Below are 22,435 nucleotides of genomic sequence, written 5' to 3' on the forward strand. Positions count from 1 at the left end.
AGTAGAGGATGAAGTTCCTGTTTAGCAATTCATCTGGTAATATTTCCTTCCATAATTTCTGGTAGGTAGTTTTACTATGAAGCTTATTTTGCTGAATAAATTCGCTTTGTTTCATTATTTAGAATTTTAAAAGCTAATACTTTTAAAACTTGGCATAAGCACTTAGTGTTTTGTTGACTTGACTTTGTAATTCTTTTTTTTGTGCAGTTTACATAGTTCCTCATCATCATAGAAATGTGGAGTGTATTGGCTGAATCCTCGTGCAAACAAGATCATTATGGTCCTGGTAGGTAGGGCAAGTATCTGGATGTAAGGTAACATGTCTGCTGTCTTAAAGCTGTAAAGTACTTCCTGGGCTCCTGAGTTGGTTTTTTTGGTTTGTTTGTTTTTGTTTTTTCCTGAGTTGGATTTTCTATCTTTGCCAGATGTCCCATTGATTGTAATACCATCAAGTGTGGAGTTGCTCAAGAAGCCAAATAAGGACTATATCTCAAGATATACATCATTTCTGATTTCCTCTTCCAGTAGTTCCAAAATGGGGTTTAGTTTGTAAAGTCATCTGTGGCTTTATTCTGATTTGGCCGGGAGACCAAGTTTCTACTCTTAAATCATCCTGGTACTCACTCGATAGCAGATGCTACTCTATGAGTAGAAGAGACTAGGTGAACAGTTTTTGGTTTTGTTTTCACACAGCCTTTAGAATCCTGGGTAAAGATACTGTCATCCAAACTATAACCGAAGGGACTGATCAGTATTTATGACTATTATGGGAAGTTAGTTTCATCCTACATTTTTATTGCATGTGGTACAAATATAGAATGTTATTAAATAGGTATTATCTTGTGATATAATGACTGATTCATACCCCTACAGAGGATAAAGAATCCCGGAGATAAAGGATTTAGTCTTACCAATTTTCAAGTCTTTTTTTTTTTTTTTTTTTTTTTAGCTTTCACTTATTTGTATACAAAATGTGTTGCCACAGATAATTATTACTTACTGGCAATTTATTTGCAGAATATTCAATTTTTGTTAGTTGTCCATTCTGATAAAACCATCACACAGGACTTACGGTCAGTTCTCTAAGAAAAGTTTTATACCCAGTTTCAGGCCCACTTATCTGCACTTCCATTTCATGGATCTGTCAAATGTTCATTCTTTTAAGAAATGTTTAGTGAGTATCAACTGTATACCAGGCACTGATAGCTTGAAGGGTACAATGTGGGACAAGACAGGGCCCCTGCCTTCAAGTGGCTCACAGTCAGGTGTATAAGGTACTGACCTGGACATTGATCTCTGAGAATACAGAACTTCATTGGCTGCTATGCACAAACAGTTAACCATAAAAATCAACAAGTGGTGATGGATAAAGGGGAGATGGCATGGACTCTAAGTGCTACAGGAATTTGGAGGCATGAAAAGACTGCTGTAGAGAATGTTTTCAGGATGAGGTAGTCTAAAAGTCAAAAGGAAGGCTTTCTGGAAAGGTAGAGCAATATGGGCGAAATCACCGTGTGCTTGAGACAAGGACAAATTTAACTAGAGCAGTGGTTCCCAAAGTGTCCACACATATCAGCATCACCTGGGAACTTGTTAGAAATGCAAATTCTCAGACCCCACTTGGGGCCTATTGAATCCAAAATGTTGGCATTGAAGCCCAGCAATCAGTGTTTTAACAAACCCTCTAGGTGCATGCTAAAGTTTGAGAACCATTAGACTAGAGCAGAGTGTTCTTATATGGAAGTAGTGGGCAAAAACTTTGTTAAGGTAGCCTGGGAATTCACAGTGAAGGACTCAGAATGACAGGCAAGAAGTTTGTCTTTTATCCTACAGAGCAGAGTGAGCAACTGGACACTTGAGGGCTGGATTCAACCCATAAATAATGTTTTATTTGTTCTGCACAGTGGGTTTTTTTAGTTGTTTTTTTAATGAAATTAGTTGTCACTGTTTTAAAACCAGATTCTATTTAGAAATCTGTGCTTTTAGCTTATCTTGAAAAAGGAGAAGACCTGGCAATACTGGGCCTATATTTCAGGATGGTAGCAATCTGGAACAGCAAGCAACTGACCTTTTAGGTGGGACATGTGCTTCCCAGTTTGCACAGTCCCCACCACTTCCTGTTATTTTACACACATGTTTACTCAGGTGTTACATTTTCTGCCTGGCCCAGGTAGGCATTTCAGTATTTGAGTTTGTAACTTCTGTTATGGACAGTGGAAAATCGATGAAAGTTTTCAGAAGGAAAATGATGTGACTTATATATTCATTAATTCACTCAACAAACATTGATTAATTGAACATATATGCCAGGTTGTACAGTGTTCAAAGATGAATGGACACCTTCCATGATGTGGGTTACAATCTAGTGGGAAAATGATGAAAATTGCATTTTAGGAGGATGGTAGTGTATGGAGTTGAGGAGAGAGACATTGAGGACTGGAAGACCAGTTAAGAGGCTATAACAGTCCAATCCTGAAGTAATAAAGGCCATACTGTGGATATCAGCAGGGGACTAGGAGGCGAAAAAGAGAAAAAGTTGGGAAAGATGCTGCAAAGCAAAAACCATCAGTCCTTTATAAGAGATTGGACTGTATAGAAGGCATGAGAGAGAATTCAAGGATGAAGATTTTGAGTTGTGAATTAGGAAATTTATGATGCCATTAACAGAAACAGGAAATTAGAAAGAGAATCCATTTAACTCTCTGGTGCAGGGGCATTGAGGAAGAGGGACGTTTGGAGATGTCTCCTGTTTTGAGCTTATTGTATTGGCATATACACAATATGAGTGTTTTTTGAAAGGAAAACAATAGAAATGTCATCAAGATTGCATGCTTGGGGTAGATACCACTCATTCCATCCTAGGATACCAAGGGAATATTTGGAGAAGTGTTTAAGTTATAGTCAACAAGATTTAGGAAGACTTTTCTTGAAGATGTTTGCTTTGGAGGCCCTCTAGTTAAAATTTATAGCATTGTTCAAATCCTCTCTTGAGTGTATAATTTTCAGGTTTATGTTGCATTGGTAAGTTTAACTTTTTCTAGGAGAATCTAAGATACTATATAAATTCAAATATTTAAAGACATTTTCTGAGTATCAGCATTACCATCCAGAATTTAAGTCATAATTGGCTGTGTGCTCATGAAGTAGCCGAGGGAGAAATGTTATCACAACTGTTGCTCTGTTAAGACAGTAGCCAAAGGTTTTCCTGTTATGATCATATGTTAGCAGTGCTTGGTTCCCTCTGCTGTTTAAGAAATTTTTTCTACTATGGTAAAATATTTACAACATAAAATTGCCATTTTAACCATTCTAAGTGTACAGTTCAATAGTATTAATTACATTCACAGTGTTGTACAACCAGCGGTATTGTTTTCAGAACTTTTTCATCACCCCAAACACAAACTCTAGACCTGTAAGCAGTAACTTCCATTCTCCCCTCCCTCCAACCCCTGTTAACTCTGCTTTCTGTCTGTATGAATTTGCCAATTCTAGATATTTCATATAAGTGAAATATAATGTCATATAATATCTGTCTTTTTGTGTCTGGCTTCTTTAACTTAGCATAGCATTTTCAAGGTTCATCCATGTTGTAGCATGTAGCTTGTTTGATTTTTTTTAGCTAAATATTATTGCATTGTGTGTGTATGTATCCTATTTTCTATATATACAGATAGAGCACTTGGATTTTTTCCACCTCTAGCTGTTGTGAATAATGCTGTAATGAACACTGGTGTAGAAATATCTGTTTGAGTCCCTGTTTTTAATTCCTGTGGCTGTGTACCTAGGACTGGGATTAACTTGGTCCATTTTAATCACATATTCATACATGTAATAGGAAATGGCCACTCTTGGTCACACTGTAGAACATACAACTGGTATTTGAGTTTTTCACAGCCAAAAAAGGACTTCACAAAATGCATAAACTTATGCCCTTTGTTTATACATTAGTCATTGCTCCCCACCCCAATACATTTGCACACATACATTTACACAAAAACATACACTGCCTTTTAGAGGGAGTGTGACATGCCTCCCTTTGTTATTGCTGATTTTGTAAACAAGTGATGAAGAATGGCTGTGGTTGTAGTTTGAATGAAAAGAAAATGTGGAAGAGGAGAAAGAACCCAAGAGTTCTACACAGCAAGTTAGGAGATAAGCTTGGTGATCTGCTTTCCAAAGACTGAGTAGATTGGAAACAGGAATGTGAAAAGAGATAATTGCATCAAAATAGGCATACTGACAAAAGAGAGAAAAGAGAACCTAGCTCTTATGAGTATCCATGTCCATCTTCTGCAGGTTGAAAAGTGACACATTAATTGAAAAAAAGGGGAGAGCCCATAAGAAAAAGGAAAAATTGGTAAGTAACCCATATAAAGTAATACCCCATTTACAGTCAGATTTCTGCAAATACTGCTTTCTTATTGCTAGCTGAGAGCTCATAGTAAATTGAAAGGGATCAATGAGCTGCTAAAAGCTATCCCAGTATCCACTATCCTTATTCTGTTGGAGAGGCCCTCATTTGTGTAAGTTGACATAAAAGTCTAATGATTATGGCTCTCTGATTCACATCCCACAAAAGATTTTTAATTAGATGGTGGCAGCTTATGGAACGAGTCAGGCATGTGACAACCCTGATCAGTGACAATAGATAGCATCATGTTGAGGAAAACTGTCTCAGAAAGCATAGCTCTGGGATGACTGGGTGGCAGAAGGGCAAACAGTCCTGTAGACCTGTAGTCCCTGGAGGAATCCCAAGTTTACAGGAAAAAAACGTTTAACTTATGATCATAATCATAACCATGAACCATAAATAAAATATGTCACTTTAGAAACATTGTTACCAAACACTTTTAAAATTAAAATGTCATGGTATTTAGAGAGGAAGCATTTTAAAGACATATTTGAGGACCAGTACTTATCTGGAGTCACTATTCTTTGCTTTATACATGGGGTATGATTATAATATTTGCCTTTCTCATGTTTTTCATTTTAATTCAACATGTTTGAAGGAGTAGCTGTTTTTCAGTTGATAACAAGAAAGGGAAAATATGTTTCCACTTCTCTTCCCACAAACTCCAGTATAAACAGTGACAAATGGCACTGATCCTTGCAATTACTCTTCTGCAAATAAGTGCCTCCCACAGTGAATGTGGATTTGGAGGCAGAGAGAGTTTATCATTGTTTTTTCATTACATTTGCTCATTGGGGCAGTATTAATCCCCTCCTGATTAATAGTATCTTCTTCCCTAAAGGACTTTCTTCCCTTAATGAATAAGTAAGAAGAGGCCTTGTGACTTCTGAGGAGAGGCAGCAATAGCAAAAGCTTTTCCTGTGCAGTGATTATTGTAGCTAAGTCAAGCCTGAAACAATGAAGGATGAAATCATGCACCGCCTGAGCTCATGTCGGAATAAGACTCAGATGGTTTCATTGTTCAGAATGGGCCTTTTGACACATGTCTAATGCTGTTTTGATTAAAATGGAGAAAAGTACAGAAAGAAGTCATCTATTTATAGGAAATAATTTTATTTTTGTTGGCAACTACCAGTGCATCAGTTCTAATTCCTTTATTGAGAGTCAGAGTATTTGATGTTAGTGTTGGAGGGACCTTAAACCAGCTGTCCGAATTGTGATTGTGTCCACTTTGGACAATGTGATCATATTTCAGCTGAGCCCTTGGGGCAAGAATTCTTCTCTCCCCACCACTATGAGACAGCTCATATTGTTGGGAAATTCTTCTTCCTGTTCAGTTGCTCCCTTGTAGTGTCCGTGCTCACAGATCTTATGGCTCTTTGGCAACGATCTCATAAAAATTGATTTTTTAATAAACCTTTTTTGTCTAGTTAATATTTGAAAAATGCTTGTTATAAAGCTTTTCAGTGATTTTCAAACCTGTGCCAGTTGTCAGTCTTAATCCCTTTCTACCAAATATCTCTTCAGTAACCATTGTATGATTAGAAATTTTTTCCTGCATTTAGCATGAAGAAAGTTGCTATTCTGTTTTCTTCTTTTACATTTTTTACATTTTTGCTATTTTGTTAATATACATATTTTCACTCTATATCTTCCTTGATTTAGTATTTAATTTTTATTAATCAATAAAGGAATTAGAATTGATGCACTACTAGTTCATCACTTTGGACAAAGTGGTCAGATTTCAGCCAACCACATTAACTTTTATTATTCAATTATTAACTGATGTCTGTAGTCTTAAAAGTAATGACTCATTACTTTTCTTCCCACTCTTTCCTGAAATTATCTGACTTTTATTTAAAGTGCTTAAATTCATTGTCATCCTTAGGAACAAGCAGGACATTGTGTGAGTTATTTTTCTGACTTTAATTCTTTTCCTTAAGTAAAATGTTGGGACTGTAACAGAAAAAAATGGAAGGCTTCAGTGGTGGGATATGATATTTTCAGAGAGTTTTAAAGTGCATTATATTTTTAATTTTTAAGAGTTAATATTGGAATAACATAGTTTCTAAAACAAGGAATATATAAGTTGTGTTAATAGAAATATGTATAAGCTGGGGGGGGGAAGCTGAACACAAAATATTATACAAACACTGGTTATAACTTGCAGCAACCAGCCTCCAAGATGGCTCTCAGTGAGCCTCACCTCCTAATATTTATGCCTCCTAATATTCAGTCCCCTTGCACATTGTGTCAGAGTTAGTCAGTACGACCAGTGAAACATGGGGAAAGTAATAGTGTATGATCTGCAGAGCTAAGTCACACAAAGCATTGCTGCCTCTGCCTTGCTCTCTGGAATTGCACTCTGGAGGAAGCCAGCCACCATGTTGTGAAGGCATTCAAAGCCCTGTGGAGAGCACAAGTGGGAAGCAACTGAGGCTTTTTTCCAACAGCCAAGATCAGCTTGCCAGCCACTGAGTGAGGGAGCTTAGAGGTGGAGCCTCAGCCTCAGTCAAGCCTTCAGATGACTGCAGCCCTGGCCTACGTATCATGAGAGACCCTGAACCAGAACTGTCCAATTAAGTCAATCCCAGTTTCCTGAACTATAGAAACTATGAGATAATATTTATTGTCCTCTTAAGGAACTAAGTTTTGGGGTTATTTGTTGGGTAGCAATAGATAACTAATGTACAGCATATTATAATATTTATTGGTTTGATATACAGAAGAGAATTTGGACAATGTAAACAATGTTTAGTACCCTTTAGGTTTTTTTTTTTTTTTTTTTTGGAAAGTTACTTTATCATAGTTTTAACAATTTGAATGTGTTTGGTTAAAGAAATTCAGTTTAGCTATAGAACCAGTAGATTCAGAAAAATAAAATTACAGTTTCTCCTAAAACAAATTAGTTTGACTAGATTAGATATTAATTAATTACATTCTCTCTTAACATTTTGTTTACTTATTAAAGTATTCTCCCTTTTTATGTCACTTTGCAGTTTATTCCTATTGTCACTTTGTATTGAGCATCTTCTTGGAGAGTCTTCTAAGTGCTTTGGCATCAAAACAAGATTTCTGCTCTCAAGGAGTTTATATTCTATCAGAGAAACACAGATAATAAGTATAGTAAATAAGCTGTCTAGAATATTAGAATTGGTAAGTAGTACGGAGAAAAAAAGTAGATCAAAAAAAGGGATATTGAGAAAGCAGACAGATAGGGGACACATGAGGAGGGAGGTTATGGTATTAAAGAGAGGCCTCAATAAGGAAGTGTCATTTGAACAATGATTTGAAGGAGTTACAGGAATTGATCAAGTGGATGTATGGGAAGAGATTGTACCAGGCATTGGGGACAGCTAGAGCAAAGGCCTAAGGCAGGAACACGTGTGACATTTCAGCACAAACGTCGATGTGGGTGGAGCAAGAGAGGTGAAAACTATTAGAGAGGTAATGGGGTGGGAGGCAGAACAGGTGGATCCATGACGGCTGTTGTTGGGACTTTCTACCCAGAGGGAAATGAGAAACCATTGCTGGATTTGCAGAGGAGCGACTTATTCTAACGAAGGTTTTAAAAGGATGATGTTAGTTGCTTGTTAAAAACAGAATCTAGAGGAGTGAGGGTAAAAGCAGACATCTGTTAGGACAATATTAGAGTAAATCACATGAGAGATGGTGGTGGCTCAGGCCAAGGTGGTAGTGATGGAAATGGTCAGATTCTGGAAATGCAGTGAAGGTAGACCGGCAGGAAACAGATCAAAACCTCTTGGTCATGCACAGAAAGGAGCTCAAACCACTAAGACTTTCACATCCTGATGCCAGTCTAACTTTCCAGCGTCATCTCTAACCATCCCTCTCGGCTCTACACTCTCCTCCCCACCCCCATATTCAACCTTCCCTAGTCCATACTGGTGACTCTTCCTGTGACCTAGCAGTTAAAACTGTAGGACTCTGGACTTAGACCATCTGGGTTTGACTTCTGACTTTCTTCACTTAACTACTGTGTGCTCTTAAATTACTTAGGCCTGTTTTCTTATTTCTAGAATGGGGATGTTAATAATAGAACCTACCTCACAGAGTGGTATTGTGAGATAAAATGAGAATTCATGTAAAATACTTCACACACTTATTTATTAAGGTCTCAATAAATATTAGCTGATATTATTGTTGTTAGCTCAGATTTATGTTCCTATGGCCACAGTCTTCCCTCTGCATTAAATGCTAACCTTCCTATACCCTCTTTCACTCTAATCTTCTCCTTTTTGTTTTCATTTTGAAGAAATTTAAAAATGAAATCAAACTATCCATAATTCCCTACTGCCTGTCTTCATCTTTTTATGGTCCCTCTGGTCTTTGTTTATGTGTCTCTGTTATTTATGTAGTTACTTCTGTTCATTTTTCAGATCAGTTCAAATGTCATCTCATGCCTTTCTTAATCCTCTAGATAGGGCTAATCATCTGTGCTTTGGGCTCCTTTAGCACTTTTATGATTAACTTAAAAGATGTGGTTATTTGTATGTATATCTGTCACCTCTGCCAGACTCTGAGCATCTTGAATTTAAAAAGTCTGTTAATTCACCTTTAATTCTCAGGCAGCTGGTTCTTAGTAGGCGTCAGTAAACATTTGTAGAATTAGACAAGTGGGTGGAGCCTACCAAGGTGCCCCACCCCAATCCTTCTTACATGTAACTGCTAGATTCATATTTTTGACACTCTCTTACTCAGATTTCTGAATAGCTTCCCATTGCCTGCAAAGTGAAGTCTAAATTCCTTAGTATTTGGTGTGTTCTGCTATCTGATCTCAGGTTTGCTTTCCAACTTTATTTCCTACTACAGTTAAACTGATCTGTTCACTATTCCCCAAGGGCCCCCATCCCTTTTCTATGCCCATATCTTGGTTCATATTATTTCTTTTTCCTGGAAATCACTCCTCTTTAATTCTCCTCCTTACTACCCTCCTCAAATGCCACCTTTCACATAGCCTTCTCTGATCATCCAGCTGGACGTAATCTCTCCTTGCTTTTACTCTCAGAGCATAGAACTGTGCTACTTGTCACATTTTAACTTTACAGGGGTAATTAAATGGGCATGTGTCTTTTTCCTGTTTTCCTGCAGTCTCTTAAAGGGCAGGTCTAAGATGATTCATCTTTTCATGCTGCATTTATGAGTAACGTTAGACAACTGATAATTTCTAGAATGGGATAAATGAATGATGTGATTAAGTAGACTTCCTAGAATAGCACTCCTCTGGGCTGGTTTGGAGGGGCAGTGGGGAATTGGGGATGTGATACCTGGCCATAGTAAGACACTAGGAAAACAGGTACTCCCTGCCCAGTGCTCCTGTCTGTAGATACCCTTAGCCCAGCTGCACCAAGTCTATTCAGGACACATTTACTGATGTTTGACATGTTCCAGGCTCAGTACTTAGCTTTGGGAATACAAAAGATAACTTGTACCTTCACCTTAGATGCTCTTCAAATAACAAGGTGTTCCGGGGCTCTGGCTCTCAGTATTGGATATGTAGGTCTTAAGTTACATCCTCAAATAAGGTGTTGCTCACTATGCTGAAATCTGCCTCAGACTTACCTTATTGGACCCACCTTAGTTTTACTTTGCTTGACTAACTTATGTTGTAGGTGGTTTGACTAATCTATTCCCATGGTTCAGCTTGTTCTTTAAAATTTTCATTCTAGTTACATTTTAAACTTGCGTTGTGTTTAATTTTTAACTTTGTTAAAGCCAGCTTTGCCATGGAACTCAGAAGAACCGGCAGTGGGAGCTTTTACGTTTCACTGTTTTCAGACTTTCTGGTAGACCTTTCTAGGCACCTCTCCCACTCCATTATTTTACACTGTAGGAAAATAGTGTCATTTTATTCAAGTCAATCAATGTTTATGTTTGTTTGCTTTGGGAGGAATAGAAAGATATGAGTAACAGTCAGGTGTCACCATGGAACTGTATAAGGAAAGCAAGTCCATACATTTTGAAATCTGATTTGATGCCTCCAGAACCATTCTTTCCCACACCTACCTCTATTCTGGTACATCTCTGTAGTCCACCCATACAGAACTTGTAATATTTGAAGTCCTCAGAATTCTCCTGTCCCTTCCCCTGTGTAATTCCTGCCTCTGATTCAGGACCCGCTTATGCCTCTCATCCCTTGGAAAGCCTCTCAGTCTTTTCGCACCTCCTGCCTTCCCCTTCTAAGATGAGTTATGTACTCTTAACATCCATTCCTGTCACACCCTGTGCATAGCTCTGTCAGAGAACTTGCCACAGTACGCTATAGCTGTTGATTTATTTGTTTGTTTCTTCTAGTAAGCTGAAATCTCCCCAATAGCTGGGACTATATCTGATTTTTCTTTTGTATGTAGAAGCCAGCATAGTGTCTGGTATATATTAGCCACTCAGTAGTGCTTACTAGACAATTCAATGCCAGCTTTCTGCATTCATCTCAAGGATGGAAGAAGCTATCAAGGAGTGCTGTTCACTATAATCTCCTGTGTAAAAACAACACAGAATTCAGTTCCTGAGCAACTTCAGCCCAATAAGCAATAATTCTACTAGTTGACAGTTAGTTAACTAACATGAAAGTAGATGAACCAGATAATCATGTGTACTTAGAAAAAAGGTTTGTACGGGAGGAGTGAAGGATAAAGAAGGGAGTGAGTTAGCAAAATGCTACACAATTAGTTGCAAACTAGCACAAAGGTGAATGTGGTTCATGAAGCCAGTTTGATTCAGAAGGGTTGAAACAGGAGCAAAGAGCAAAAGACATCAATAGTGAAAGCAAGCTTTCACAGGGATCGGGCAGACACAAGCAGGTGAGCACCCAGATGGGGCCCAGGTCCTGTGGGATTGTGGCCTCCCAGGCTCTGGATGACAAGGAGGGAGGGAATCCAGAGTGTGCAGTTCTGGGACGGCTAAGTGGGGAGGATTAGTGTTTACTGCGGAGACAAAGATACACTGAAAAGACCTTGGAAGGAGACGGGCATAGTGACAAACACTAGCTGGCACCAAAGTCTCTAAAGAATTATAGAGGGGGCTTTGTTGAGTGAATAAGGAGGTAGTGAATGAGAGATACTGAGGAGACCAATTCTGAAGGGAGTGGATTTTAACATACTGGTATGTATACTCTCCAGTCTGTAGAAAGTAAAACTATGTATGTTATTTTGAATAGCATAGAAAGCTTTTTATATAATTGACACACTGGAGAAACAATGCTTCCTTGGAAGTTTGAAATCATGTTCTTCATGAAGTAAAAACTGCACAGTCATACTGGATGTTCAGTGTAAAACTTCACTTCAATGGGTAGGTAATTAACTTCCTTTTGAAAAGAAGTCAACTTTATATTCTTATTAAATGGGTGAGATCCAGTCCCTGAGTCCCTAGATCACTGTTCATCCCTCCAGAAGGATTTAACATACTCAAACACCTGCAGTATGCCAGGAACACATCAGTGAACAAAACAGAAAAATACCTGCTCATACATGTATAGCTCACAAGAAGGAGGGGAGTTGGAACAGGAAATATGAAAAAAAAACAGAAGTAGTAAATTAAATAGTGTACTAGAAGGTGAGAAGTGCTGTGGAAAAAAACAGGGAAGGAAGGCAGAAGACGTGTATGTGACCAGGTGGGTTTCGATTTTAAATATAGTAGACAAGGAAGGTCTCACTGAGGTGATATTTGAGCAAAGACTAAGCAGTGTAGGCTGGTGTCATGAAATAGGGCGCCATTCTATATGCTCTAAGTTGTAGCCTTTCTAATAGCATTCTTAAAATACTTAATCTTGAAGAAAAATGAGGTTGGAAGTGGGGTTAGGAGGTAGAGGTTGAGAGCAGAAGGGGCGTTTTCTGTGTTCCTTTGCTTTCTCTAAAATCTACTGTTTAGTTTTACATGGAACACCTGGTATGACTCTGCAGTTTTCACCTCATGAAAACAGATACCTAGTACACATTTTTTTTCCCTTGAAATTTCTTTTGGAAGAAAAACAAATATTTGCTTAAAGGAAGTAGAAGCTGGAGAGGTTTTTTCAGAAGCCACAATAATAGAGAAAATATGAGTGAGCCCTGAAGAGGCTGCTGTGGAATCAATCACTGCGATGGAAGCAGGCCGGTGACTGGGGGGCCATAATACCCTTCCTCAGGGAGAGAAGGGACTGAGTGTGGAGTACGGCTTGAGCTCTGGAGAAGGCAATGATTTGTTAATACTCAGAATCTGAAAAGGTGGTTTTTGTTTTCAATTATTTAGGTTAATCTACATGACCAACCTGGTTGCTGCAAAAGAATCAGCCAAAAGGAGTGATTTAAGATGTGAGTATGAATCTGGCCAGGCAGCTGCCCTGTTGCTGTGGTTGATTTTCTGGGATGACTTTCCTTTGTTTGAGGTTCTAAGTTTTCATTTCCTAGCCAGTAGCTCTCGTTCTTAACTACAGGGTAGAAGTTCAGCCTTGAATAGTGTTCAGACAGATAATTCTAACTCTGCCTTCGTACTACCTCAGAACAACTTGTTATTTTAAATAGTCTTACATTACGAATGCAATTAACTGTAATTTGCTTTATTTTATGTAATATGGGGGAGGGAGACATTCTGATAAAAGGAACCCCGAGAGATCAACAAACTTGAGAATGATTAAGGATTCTCATTCTATACTCCAAATACACCAAGTATCTATTAGAGATAAGGGGACTGGGAAGTGGGGACTTTAGAGTTAGATCTTGTTTAACAAGTAACTATGACTTACACTGAAGTCCAGAGGTGAAAGCTGGGTCAGAACACCCAAAACTGTTTTGACCAAAGTGCAAAACATCAATTAAATGTTAGAGAACAGACATGGCATTCTTCATTAATACCAGGAGAAAATACAGCCTATCCAGGAGACATTTTTCCATGTAACCTTACTCTAGGCATTCTGCATCATTTGTCTCCAACCTCCTGTAATATATAAATCCAAAGCAAATAATGCTAAGCACTTACAAGGTTTTTGTCTTTGCTGAGGGCACTTTAAGAAATACAAGCAGTAATTTGCCATAACTCTCCGCTGACCTGCTTGATGACTTTCAGCAAGTCGTTGAGGCTTTCTGTCTTAATTTCCCCATCTGCTCTAAGTTCTTACGGGGACAGCATGGCGTGAAACCTGTGAAGGATGTTTTAGAAACCATAATGGTTTGTTTAAGTTTTTTTGAATTAAGTTGATTTATTCCCTTAAAATGTCATTGAATGTGCAAGCCACTGGCGATATTGTCGGTCACAGGTGGCAGTCCAGTGGCCTGATTTTTAAAGTCTGTGAACACCCCATGTTAGGGACTTTATAACTTTTTTTTAACTATACTTTAATTCAGGAATTGAAGCTTCTTACCTATTAATCAGAAAGAAAAAAGAGAAGGAGTGTCAGTATATGATCTAAAGACAAAATTGTAAAAATAAGAAGAAAATTAGGCTCAACATTGGGAGCAAGGTAGCAGAGAGAGCCTTTGAATAAGTGAGATCCACCCTACAGTTAAAAGCAGAGTATGGGAAAATACATTTTCAATCCCAGTTTCCTTTTGCAACCAGATATCCTTCAGAAAAGGTGCTAAGAGCATATGCCTCCCTTGTCCAGCTTGTTGTGCTGGTTATTAGGAATAGAGAATGAGCACCTTGGGGAAGAGGGTGGGATTTCTGTAATGGGTGTTTCTTCTTTTACAGGTGTAAACAAAAAAGCCAGTTGGTCTAACCTTGTGTACCTCTGTCCTATAAGCCACTGCAGGTGTATGCACAGCACTGCTTCTGTAACAAAAGCCTACACTCACCACATCTTGGGAAGAGAATGGCCACTTCCTGGGGGGCAGCCTTCTTCGTGCTGGTGGCATCCTGTGTTTGCAGCACTGTCTTCCACAGAGACCAGCAGACTTGGTTTGAGGGTGTCTTCCTGTCTTCCATGTGTCCTGTCAATGTCAGTGCCAGCACCTTGTATGGAATTATGTTTGATGCAGGGAGCACTGGAACTCGAATTCATGTTTACACATTTGTGCAGAAGATACCAGGTAAGTGCAAGTGGTACACTTACCAGACCCTATAAATCCACACTTTAGCATCTCCTCCCAGAAACGTGCTGAGAGTGTGTGATGTCAATTACGGAGTCTTATGGCTACTGAATGTCTTTCTTCAGAGAACACTTTGGACTATAACTGAACACAGATGATTTAATTCATTGTGAAATTAAGAGAGATCTGGACTGCCTGTAGTCTGAAACTCATGTGTCCAAGAAGTATAGCTGTAATTTATCTTTCCTTTTCTATAAGGGTGGTTAATAATCCAAGGTCCAAAATATTGAGAGTGGTCTTGAAAGAAAGATCACTACCATCCTTGGAGAAGGAGTGAGGGGATCCTAAAGATTAACTTTTTCTGAATTTTCAGTGTTCTATCCTCAGGTTACTCACAAGTCTAGGGAAAGGAGTAGAAGCTAGGTGTCCAGCAGAGAAATGGCAGAAGGACCATCAGTGATTACTTTTCATCCTCTATCTCCCTACCCAGTACTCCTGCAAGCCACTCCTCACAGGTGGAATAACTTGGAATAGCTTGAGGAAACAGCAGGTTAATCTAGTATAGTCATATCGTACAGAGCCCAGTATCCGAAACAGCCTAATTTTTGGTACTCAGCCATCTCTTTCTGTTTTGTTCCATGGACAAAATAGGACAGCTTCCATTTCTGGAAGGGGAAATTTTTGATTCTGTGAAGCCAGGACTTTCTGCTTTTGTAGATCAACCTAAGCAGGTGAGTTTTTTACAATTAGATGCTTAGATTCACGAATGCCTTGTTAAGTCTATCACACCCCTGCTGTTAAATATCTCATGCCGTTCACTACTGATATTGAGGTTGTGTATGAAGTCAGTTTTCTGTCCTCATCTAATCTCCTGAATCACAGTAATTGTACACCCTGGGCTGATCAGGGCTTGGGTGGAAGGAGGTATGAAAGTAGATTGTGGCCATGCAGGGATAACACCATCTTTAAAGAGATTACCCACTTTGTATATACTGTTAAAGATTTTGAGCTGAAGCTATCAACTGCATCAATTAATATAGATGCAGAAGATGGATATGAAGTTCTCTATAAAGCAGGAGGTTTACACATGGCAGTTGAGGGAGTGTAAACCCAATAAACTCCATTTCAGAGTGCCCTGACACAGGGCAGGACCATATTCTAGCAATTAGGCAAGAATCCATGACAACGGAAATCTTCGGTAATAGAGGACAAATGTACAGTTCTGTCGTGACTGTATTTCACATTTGAGCTCTCACAACCTGCAGCACCCAGGGTGTCACAGGCCACACCAAAATCAAATAGAATAGGGTGGAATGCTGAACTTTGGTAGCAGACATGAAGGTATTGTTCAGTGTCACAAGTGTAATCATTAACCAAAGGAAAACCTGATGGTAAAAATGACTTGAACTTGGAGAGAAGGATATAGCTCATGGGTAGAGTGCATGCTTAGCATGCATGAGGTCCTGGGTTCAATCCCCACCACCTCCATTAAAATCACTCAATCAATCAATCAAACTACCCCCCCCAAAACAAGAAGAAAAAAAAAAAAATTTTTAATGGCTTAAACTTGAAAAATCGAGAGGATGTTTGTTTTCTCAGCTCACCATTGACAAGTGGCAAATGTGCTAGAAAATTAGGAGCTGTTGAACATAACTACATTATTAGAAACTGACTTGACATTTGGAGAATAAAATTGTGTTGTGGTTGCTAATAATTATAATGATTAAGAGGCAGTGTATTGTCAGAACAGATGTTTACTTAAGAGAAACAATGGATTTAAAATAATAATTTTTAATTTATCATAATTTGAGCATCTACTGTGTACCACGCATGTACATGCTGGTAATGCAAAAATGAACCTGACTTGTTTTGTCCTTACGGAGATCATAAAAGGTGTAGCGTAATAACAGCTGCAGCTAGCATCTGTGTAGCAGCTCTGCAAGGTCCGCCTCATCGTGTGCACACAGCAGTCTTGTGTAATGGTACGAGGCATACCTCCATCTCCCAGCTGAGGAAGCCAGGCCCCAGGAAGGCCATGTGACCTATGTTAGCCCACAGGACTAGCGACCAAGTCTTCTAACTCCAAACCTTGTTCCCTTCGCTACACCAACTTTCTGGCCTGAAGCTAGTTTTTGTATGAGACACAAAATAACAATTAAAGTGACCAGACTACAAAAGAATCATTTTTATTATTACTTAAAATGAAATGGCTTCTCCTTCTTCAAAGAATCCACTTCTCTCAGTCTCTCCTCTTCAGAGCAGAGGAGGGTTGGAACAGAGGGCATGTTGAGGGGTAGACAAGCTCCACTGAATGGACTGTCCACTGGACACGTGGGTCATCTCTTTTGAAGGGTGCGGAGTCTGTTCAAGAACTCTTAGAAGTGGCCAAAGACTCCATCCCCCGAAGTCACTGGAAGAGGACCCCGGTGGTCCTGAAGGCAACAGCGGGACTGCGCTTACTGCCAGAAGAGAAAGCCCAGGCTCTGCTCTTTGAGGTAATTTTTGGAAATCTTCTGCATCTTGAATAATTCTTTTTCCCTATATGAATATTTTCTTTATGGGTATTTAGCCCTTTGGAGTGTTACTGCCACCTTCAGTATTGCACCATTGCTAAAGCACTGTGGTGACTCTGGGCTCTTGTTATAGCTGGTTATTTACATTTAAAAAATGCTTGAGTTTTTCCTAAAAAGTTGAAAGTACTTCCTGTCCATGATATTCTTAATTCTCCAACTTGTTAAAGCAGAATTATAGAAGTTGTTTTTATCAGCTTTATTGAGGAATAACTTACATACAATTCAATGTATCCATTTTAAGTGTCCAGTTAAATGAGTGTTTACAAATGTAGGACTTTCCTTATGCCCCTTTGCATTGAATTTCCCCCTCCCCGAAACCAGGTGACCACTGATCTGCTGTCATTATAGATTCGTTTTGCTTTTCTTACGTTTCATATAAATGGAATCATATAGTTTATATTGTCTTTTTTGTGTGACACTTTCCTCTCAGCATAAAGTTTTTGAAAAGAATAATGGAATTTAAAAGTGATTTATAAAGATTGCCTACTTCAATTCTCTGACCGAAACTTTACAGAGAATTTTTTAGGACTTTTTTTGACTTTATGGTACATTTTTATTATGCAAAGAACATGTAAATTAATAAGATTTAATATTATGAAGAATGTTTATAGGCAAAATTTTGTTATAACAAAAATGTCACAGCAGAAACGGATTCTGTTTTACAAGTATGCTAATTCAGTCTTCCAAATCCATTGTTTGTCCGCACAGAGGCCTTCAGTCCCTTGTTCACGGACAAACTGCCTAACGTGTCTACAAGAGAGTCCGAGTCCTGATTCATCATTCATTCATGTACTCATTCATTCATTTATTCAGCACATGAGTGCTTACTATGTACTAGACACTGGTGAAGTTACTGGGGACAGAGAACAGGAAACAAAAGGGTCACTGACCCCATCCTCATGGACCTTAGATTCTAGTTGAAGGAGACAGAAAATGAGTGAATACAAAGTATGTCAGGTACTATAGACGCTATGGAGAGAAATAAAGCAGGGCAAGGCCGATGGGGAATGCTGGTGCTGGTGGCCAGTGGAGATGCTGTTTAATACGGTGGTCAGGAAAGACCTCATTGGTAAGATTCATTTGATCAGAGATTGAGGGGAATGGGGAGCAAGCTATACAAGACATTTGGAGGATGAATATTCCAGGCTAAAGAAGCAGCTGGTGCAAAAACCTAAAGCAGGAACGATCTTGATGTGTTCAAGGAACGGCATCCAGGAGGTCAGCGCGGCCAGAGGGGAGTGAGTGGTGGGAGGGAGGTAAGAGGTGAGGTCGGAGACACATGAGGGCGGGTGTTAGGACTTTGGCTTTTTCTCTAAGGAGGAAACCACTGGAGGATTTTGAGCTAAGGAGAGACATGATCTGACGTCTGTTTCAGAAGCACCACTCTGGCTGCTATGTTGAGAGTAAACTGAGTAAACTTGTGGGCAGGGGAGAGAGGTGAAGGGTGAAGGGAGCCAGAGCAGAAAGTCCTTCTGTATTTAGCCCCATGTGCTTCTCTATCCTCTTCTTAAAAGATTGTTTTTGAATCACTTAACTGACTTTTCCTCATAGAAACAAGGTCCAGAGGTCCCTGCATGAAGTGTTCATCCCATCAGAAATGTAAGCAGATAAGACTAGAATTCCTCCTATTCCTAGCTGTAAATCCTCCCACCTGCCATGATACTCATATAAAAAGAAGAGATAACACCCATATCATTGGCCTATACTTATGGAGAGTCAAAAGCATTTGTGTAGGATCTCATTCCCAGCTCCTAAAATAGGATAAACGGATCTAGATCTGGGGTCTCTCTAGACTCCTGAGGCCCCAGCCACATGCTAGGCTCTGTCTGGCTGACAGCAGAGTACCTCAGCTCATGGGCATGAGTTCCTTTACTAGGAGGGCAGAGACCTGTAGAATTTGATAGGAGAGCAGCAGAAACTTTCCTGTATCCTCAGGAGCCACCCAGGCCAGGCTTCTCTACAATCCCAATTTATCTGTTCATCTAAGAGATGGAGTGGGAAAAGGTCCTCAATAGCCTCCAGTATGTGTTCAAGTAAAATTAATCAGGTGTTTAAAAAAAATTACAGAGTCCTGATTCTGAGCTGACAAGGTCAAATGTGTGCTCTAGGTCCAGTTCACCTATAAATGTAGGTGGTTTGGTTGAGATTTATTTGAAAATCTAAAGAATCCCTGTGTTTTTATTTTTACAAGAAACCAATAATGGCTTGCCTAGTTCCTTCTCTAGTTTTGTAGGGAAAAGGAATGAGTTCTGCTAAACTTTTATCTAGGAAAAATGAAGAGTGTAATTTTCTAAGCATTATAGGATACAGCCAGAATATGGAGATCCGTTCTATTGCCTTAGGGAATCCAGATTTTTTCCTTTCTCTCTAGGTAAAAGAGATCTTCAAGAAGTCACCTTTCCTGGTACCAGATGACAGTGTTAGCATCATGGATGGATCCTATGAAGGTGGGAGAGGTGTTGTTATATATTCCAGCAGGGGAGGGCCAGGGTTAATAAAAGATCTGATTAAAGGAACCAGGAACAGAGATGGAGGGGCTGAAGAAAAAGGAACTAAGTAAGGAGAACAAATAAGCAAGGAGAAACGGGGTAGCAGGAATGGAAGGATGAGGATAGGGAAATGTGTGCTTTAGACATGAAATTTAGAGAGAAAAAGAACAAAGATAGGGCCAGGGAAGAGGGGAAAATGCTCTGGATGTGATCGTTGTCTTTCTTTTTTAGGCATATTAGCTTGGGTTACTGTGAATTTTCTGACAGGTAATACATTCTTAAGTTTATCTAAGACCTTAACTGGGTTTCACACATGATCAGGGAACAAAAATACCTCTTTAATTTTTCCCCTGTATTATTCTTTCTTTTGTTTTTAAGAAACAAAAAAGTGGTGGGGGAGGAAAGACAGGAAGTTAATGTTTATTACCTGCCTTCAAGGCCTCAGCTGCAGCAAGAGTCCTTGTAGTTTAGCATTTGCCTGCAGCGTTTGGGGCTGGGGAACAGTGGAATATTTACAGAATTCCTCCAATATATGACAAAAGCAGGAGAAATCGGAAACAGAGGAGCGTTGGGCTGTCTAGGAGGCAAAGATGTTCAGAGTTGGCTCTCATTCACAGGTCAGCTGCATAGCCACAGCCAGGAGACTGTGGGGACCCTGGACCTGGGGGGGGCCTCTACCCAAATCACATTCCTGCCCCAGTTTGAGGTGAGTCATATACATATGAAGATCTGGTTAGCAACCCACTTGGCAGGTGTATCAAGGTGCTAAGAAAATGGTAGCCCATTTCAGATAGCAGCTCCACCACAAAAAGGCTGAGTAGAGTCAATTAATGACTGAGTGAACTTCCCCTCACTGTTCAGAGTTCCTTTGATTCCTCGAGCTTTGTGAGTTTAGCAATTTAATGTCTCCTTCATCTCTGATTTTTTGGGGGGAGGAATGCAGATAGTGGTGATAACATCTTCAGATAATTGCGATCCTGAATAGTTTTTTGCTTTTTCTGATTTGCAGAAAACCCTGGAACAAACCCCTAGAGACTACCTCACTTCCTTTGAGATGTTTAACAGCACTTATAAGCTCTATACACATAGGTGAGGAGGGGGACAAGGGAAAAATAATAATACTTCACATTGTATGATTCTCCTAACTTTTCAATGCATTTGCACATCTGTTATTGCATCTGACCAGTCTTACAAAGTCTTTGCCAATCCCTGAAGGCCTGTTAACTGAAACCCAAACCACTTACCAAAGCCCAAGGGACCCAAGAGATTTCTCCATTCTTGGCCTCAAAAGTATATAGTTAACAATGATATAGCAAAAAGTAATGTAAGAATTTTTAAAAGGTAATGTAAAAGTAAAAGATAAATAATATAGGAGTAAAAGCAATGTAAGTCAGGTTTTCTCCAGAAAGGAGATGCTTGGAGAAGGTTTGGCCAAAGTTCTGTATCAGCTCCTTTTAAGCTGACTTTCAGACGTTCAAAATCCAGCCTAGAATTTGATCAAAGTGGGGCTGGGCGGTAAGATAATAAGAGATTTCCTGGGGATGGTTCCCAGGGTGGGACCCTAGGAAGTGTCACTATCTCTGGCCTTTAAATCATAACAGTGGAAAGTTCTTGCATGGCCTTGATCTGAATTGTGCAGAAGTTACTGCTTGTTGTCCACATGAAATGAATAGGTCACAGAGGGCTCCCTCCCTCCAGAGGGAGACAGAGAAACCATGTTACTTTTGGATGAAGGACCTTTAGGCTGGAGAATTCAGGACCAGCATAAAATTAGTCAATCCTATTTTTTACAGTTACTTGGGATTTGGATTGAAAGCTGCAAGACTAGCAACCCTGGGAGCCCTGGAGACGGAAGGTTCGTCTGGGTACCGGTGCTGGTTGGGTGAGAGTGACACCAGTGCTCAGCTTGCCTTTACCCGCCCTCTGCCGTGATTCTGTGGAAGAAAGGGTTATGCAGAAGTAGGAAATAAACATTGTATAATGAGCACAATAATAACAAATTCCTTTTCTACTTAATGGGTTCAGATGTTTGGGTATATATTATTAGCCTTTTACAACATGAAGTCTGTTTGTATAGAGGAACGGTCTGTAGCCAGGAGGCTGAAGTATCTGTAGAAATTCAAGGCTCAGGAGCTTGCTCAAGCCCTTCGTTTTACCTGGGAGGTACAGGCAGCAGCAGTTCATTTACAAAGTGAAATAACTGAACAATTCCATTCCTCTCGTCACTGGTGGTAAAAGGGTTAAGAGCTCAGCTTCTGGGGTCAGGCAGAACTAGGGTCAGTTCCAGTCTTGAGATTTGGAGCCAGCTAGCTCACTTTTCTGTGCCCCTTTCTTTACCTTAAAATAAAAGAGATTTTGCATTTAATGTACTTTGTGTGGTGCATGGTTCACAATAAGGTATTATTGTGATGATAATTGTATAGTATTTCAGAGTTTACATTTTCAAGTGTATTTTCTTTAAATCTCACAACAACCAATGGGAAAAGTAGGACAGTATTTTTTCCTTTTTTTAGAAAGGCAGTAACTTATTCCCATTGTTGGTTTTAGATTTCTTTGAGATGTGATGAAAATCATCAACCCTTCTGCCAAATGCACATATGCACAGAAATTTATCTGTAGTTTCAGGGGGTCCACCAACCCCACAGAACCCATCTACAAACCCTGAGTTAAGAATTCCTGCCACCTTGATAATTCCTGTCAACCTTATTGGCTTCTTGCTTGCCTTCCTCTTTTTCTCTCTCCCACCCTTGCCTCTTACTTTGTGGTCTGATTTCTTTCAGGAATCGATGGACACACTTTCCGGAGTGCCTGTCTACCGAGATGGCTGGAAGCAGAGTGGATCTTTGGGGGCGTGAAATACCAGTATGGTGGCAACCAAGAAGGCAAGTGATATTTTTTCACTGGTTGAAGTTACTTTTACAGTACAAGTCTGGAAAAGTC

The 22,435-nt window shown here is 39.5% G+C and overlaps 1 protein-coding gene across 4 annotated transcripts in view; it reads left to right on the forward strand.

The window, feature by feature from the left end:
- Window positions 1-22,435, forward strand: part of ENTPD5 (ectonucleoside triphosphate diphosphohydrolase 5 (inactive)) — a 36,594-nt gene that overhangs the window by 1,745 nt on the left and 12,414 nt on the right. For all 4 annotated transcript variants that reach the window (XM_074365265.1, XM_074365268.1, XM_074365266.1 and 1 more), the window contains exons 2-13: window positions 208-286; window positions 4,297-4,357; window positions 12,659-12,720; window positions 14,148-14,433; window positions 15,085-15,164; window positions 16,785-16,928; window positions 19,378-19,453; window positions 19,727-19,762; window positions 20,113-20,201; window positions 20,505-20,584; window positions 21,289-21,350; window positions 22,276-22,377. In XM_074365265.1, the coding sequence (XP_074221366.1) occupies window positions 14,217-14,433; window positions 15,085-15,164; window positions 16,785-16,928; window positions 19,378-19,453; window positions 19,727-19,762; window positions 20,113-20,201; window positions 20,505-20,584; window positions 21,289-21,350; window positions 22,276-22,377 (886 nt within the window). In that variant the 5' untranslated portion in view covers window positions 208-286; window positions 4,297-4,357; window positions 12,659-12,720; window positions 14,148-14,216. The remainder of the gene's footprint in view (window positions 1-207; window positions 287-4,296; window positions 4,358-12,658; window positions 12,721-14,147; window positions 14,434-15,084; window positions 15,165-16,784; window positions 16,929-19,377; window positions 19,454-19,726; window positions 19,763-20,112; window positions 20,202-20,504; window positions 20,585-21,288; window positions 21,351-22,275; window positions 22,378-22,435) is intronic.

This window comes from Camelus bactrianus, chromosome 6 (genome assembly GCF_048773025.1).
Source record: "Camelus bactrianus isolate YW-2024 breed Bactrian camel chromosome 6, ASM4877302v1, whole genome shotgun sequence".
Lineage (NCBI taxonomy): Eukaryota > Metazoa > Chordata > Mammalia > Artiodactyla > Camelidae > Camelus > Camelus bactrianus.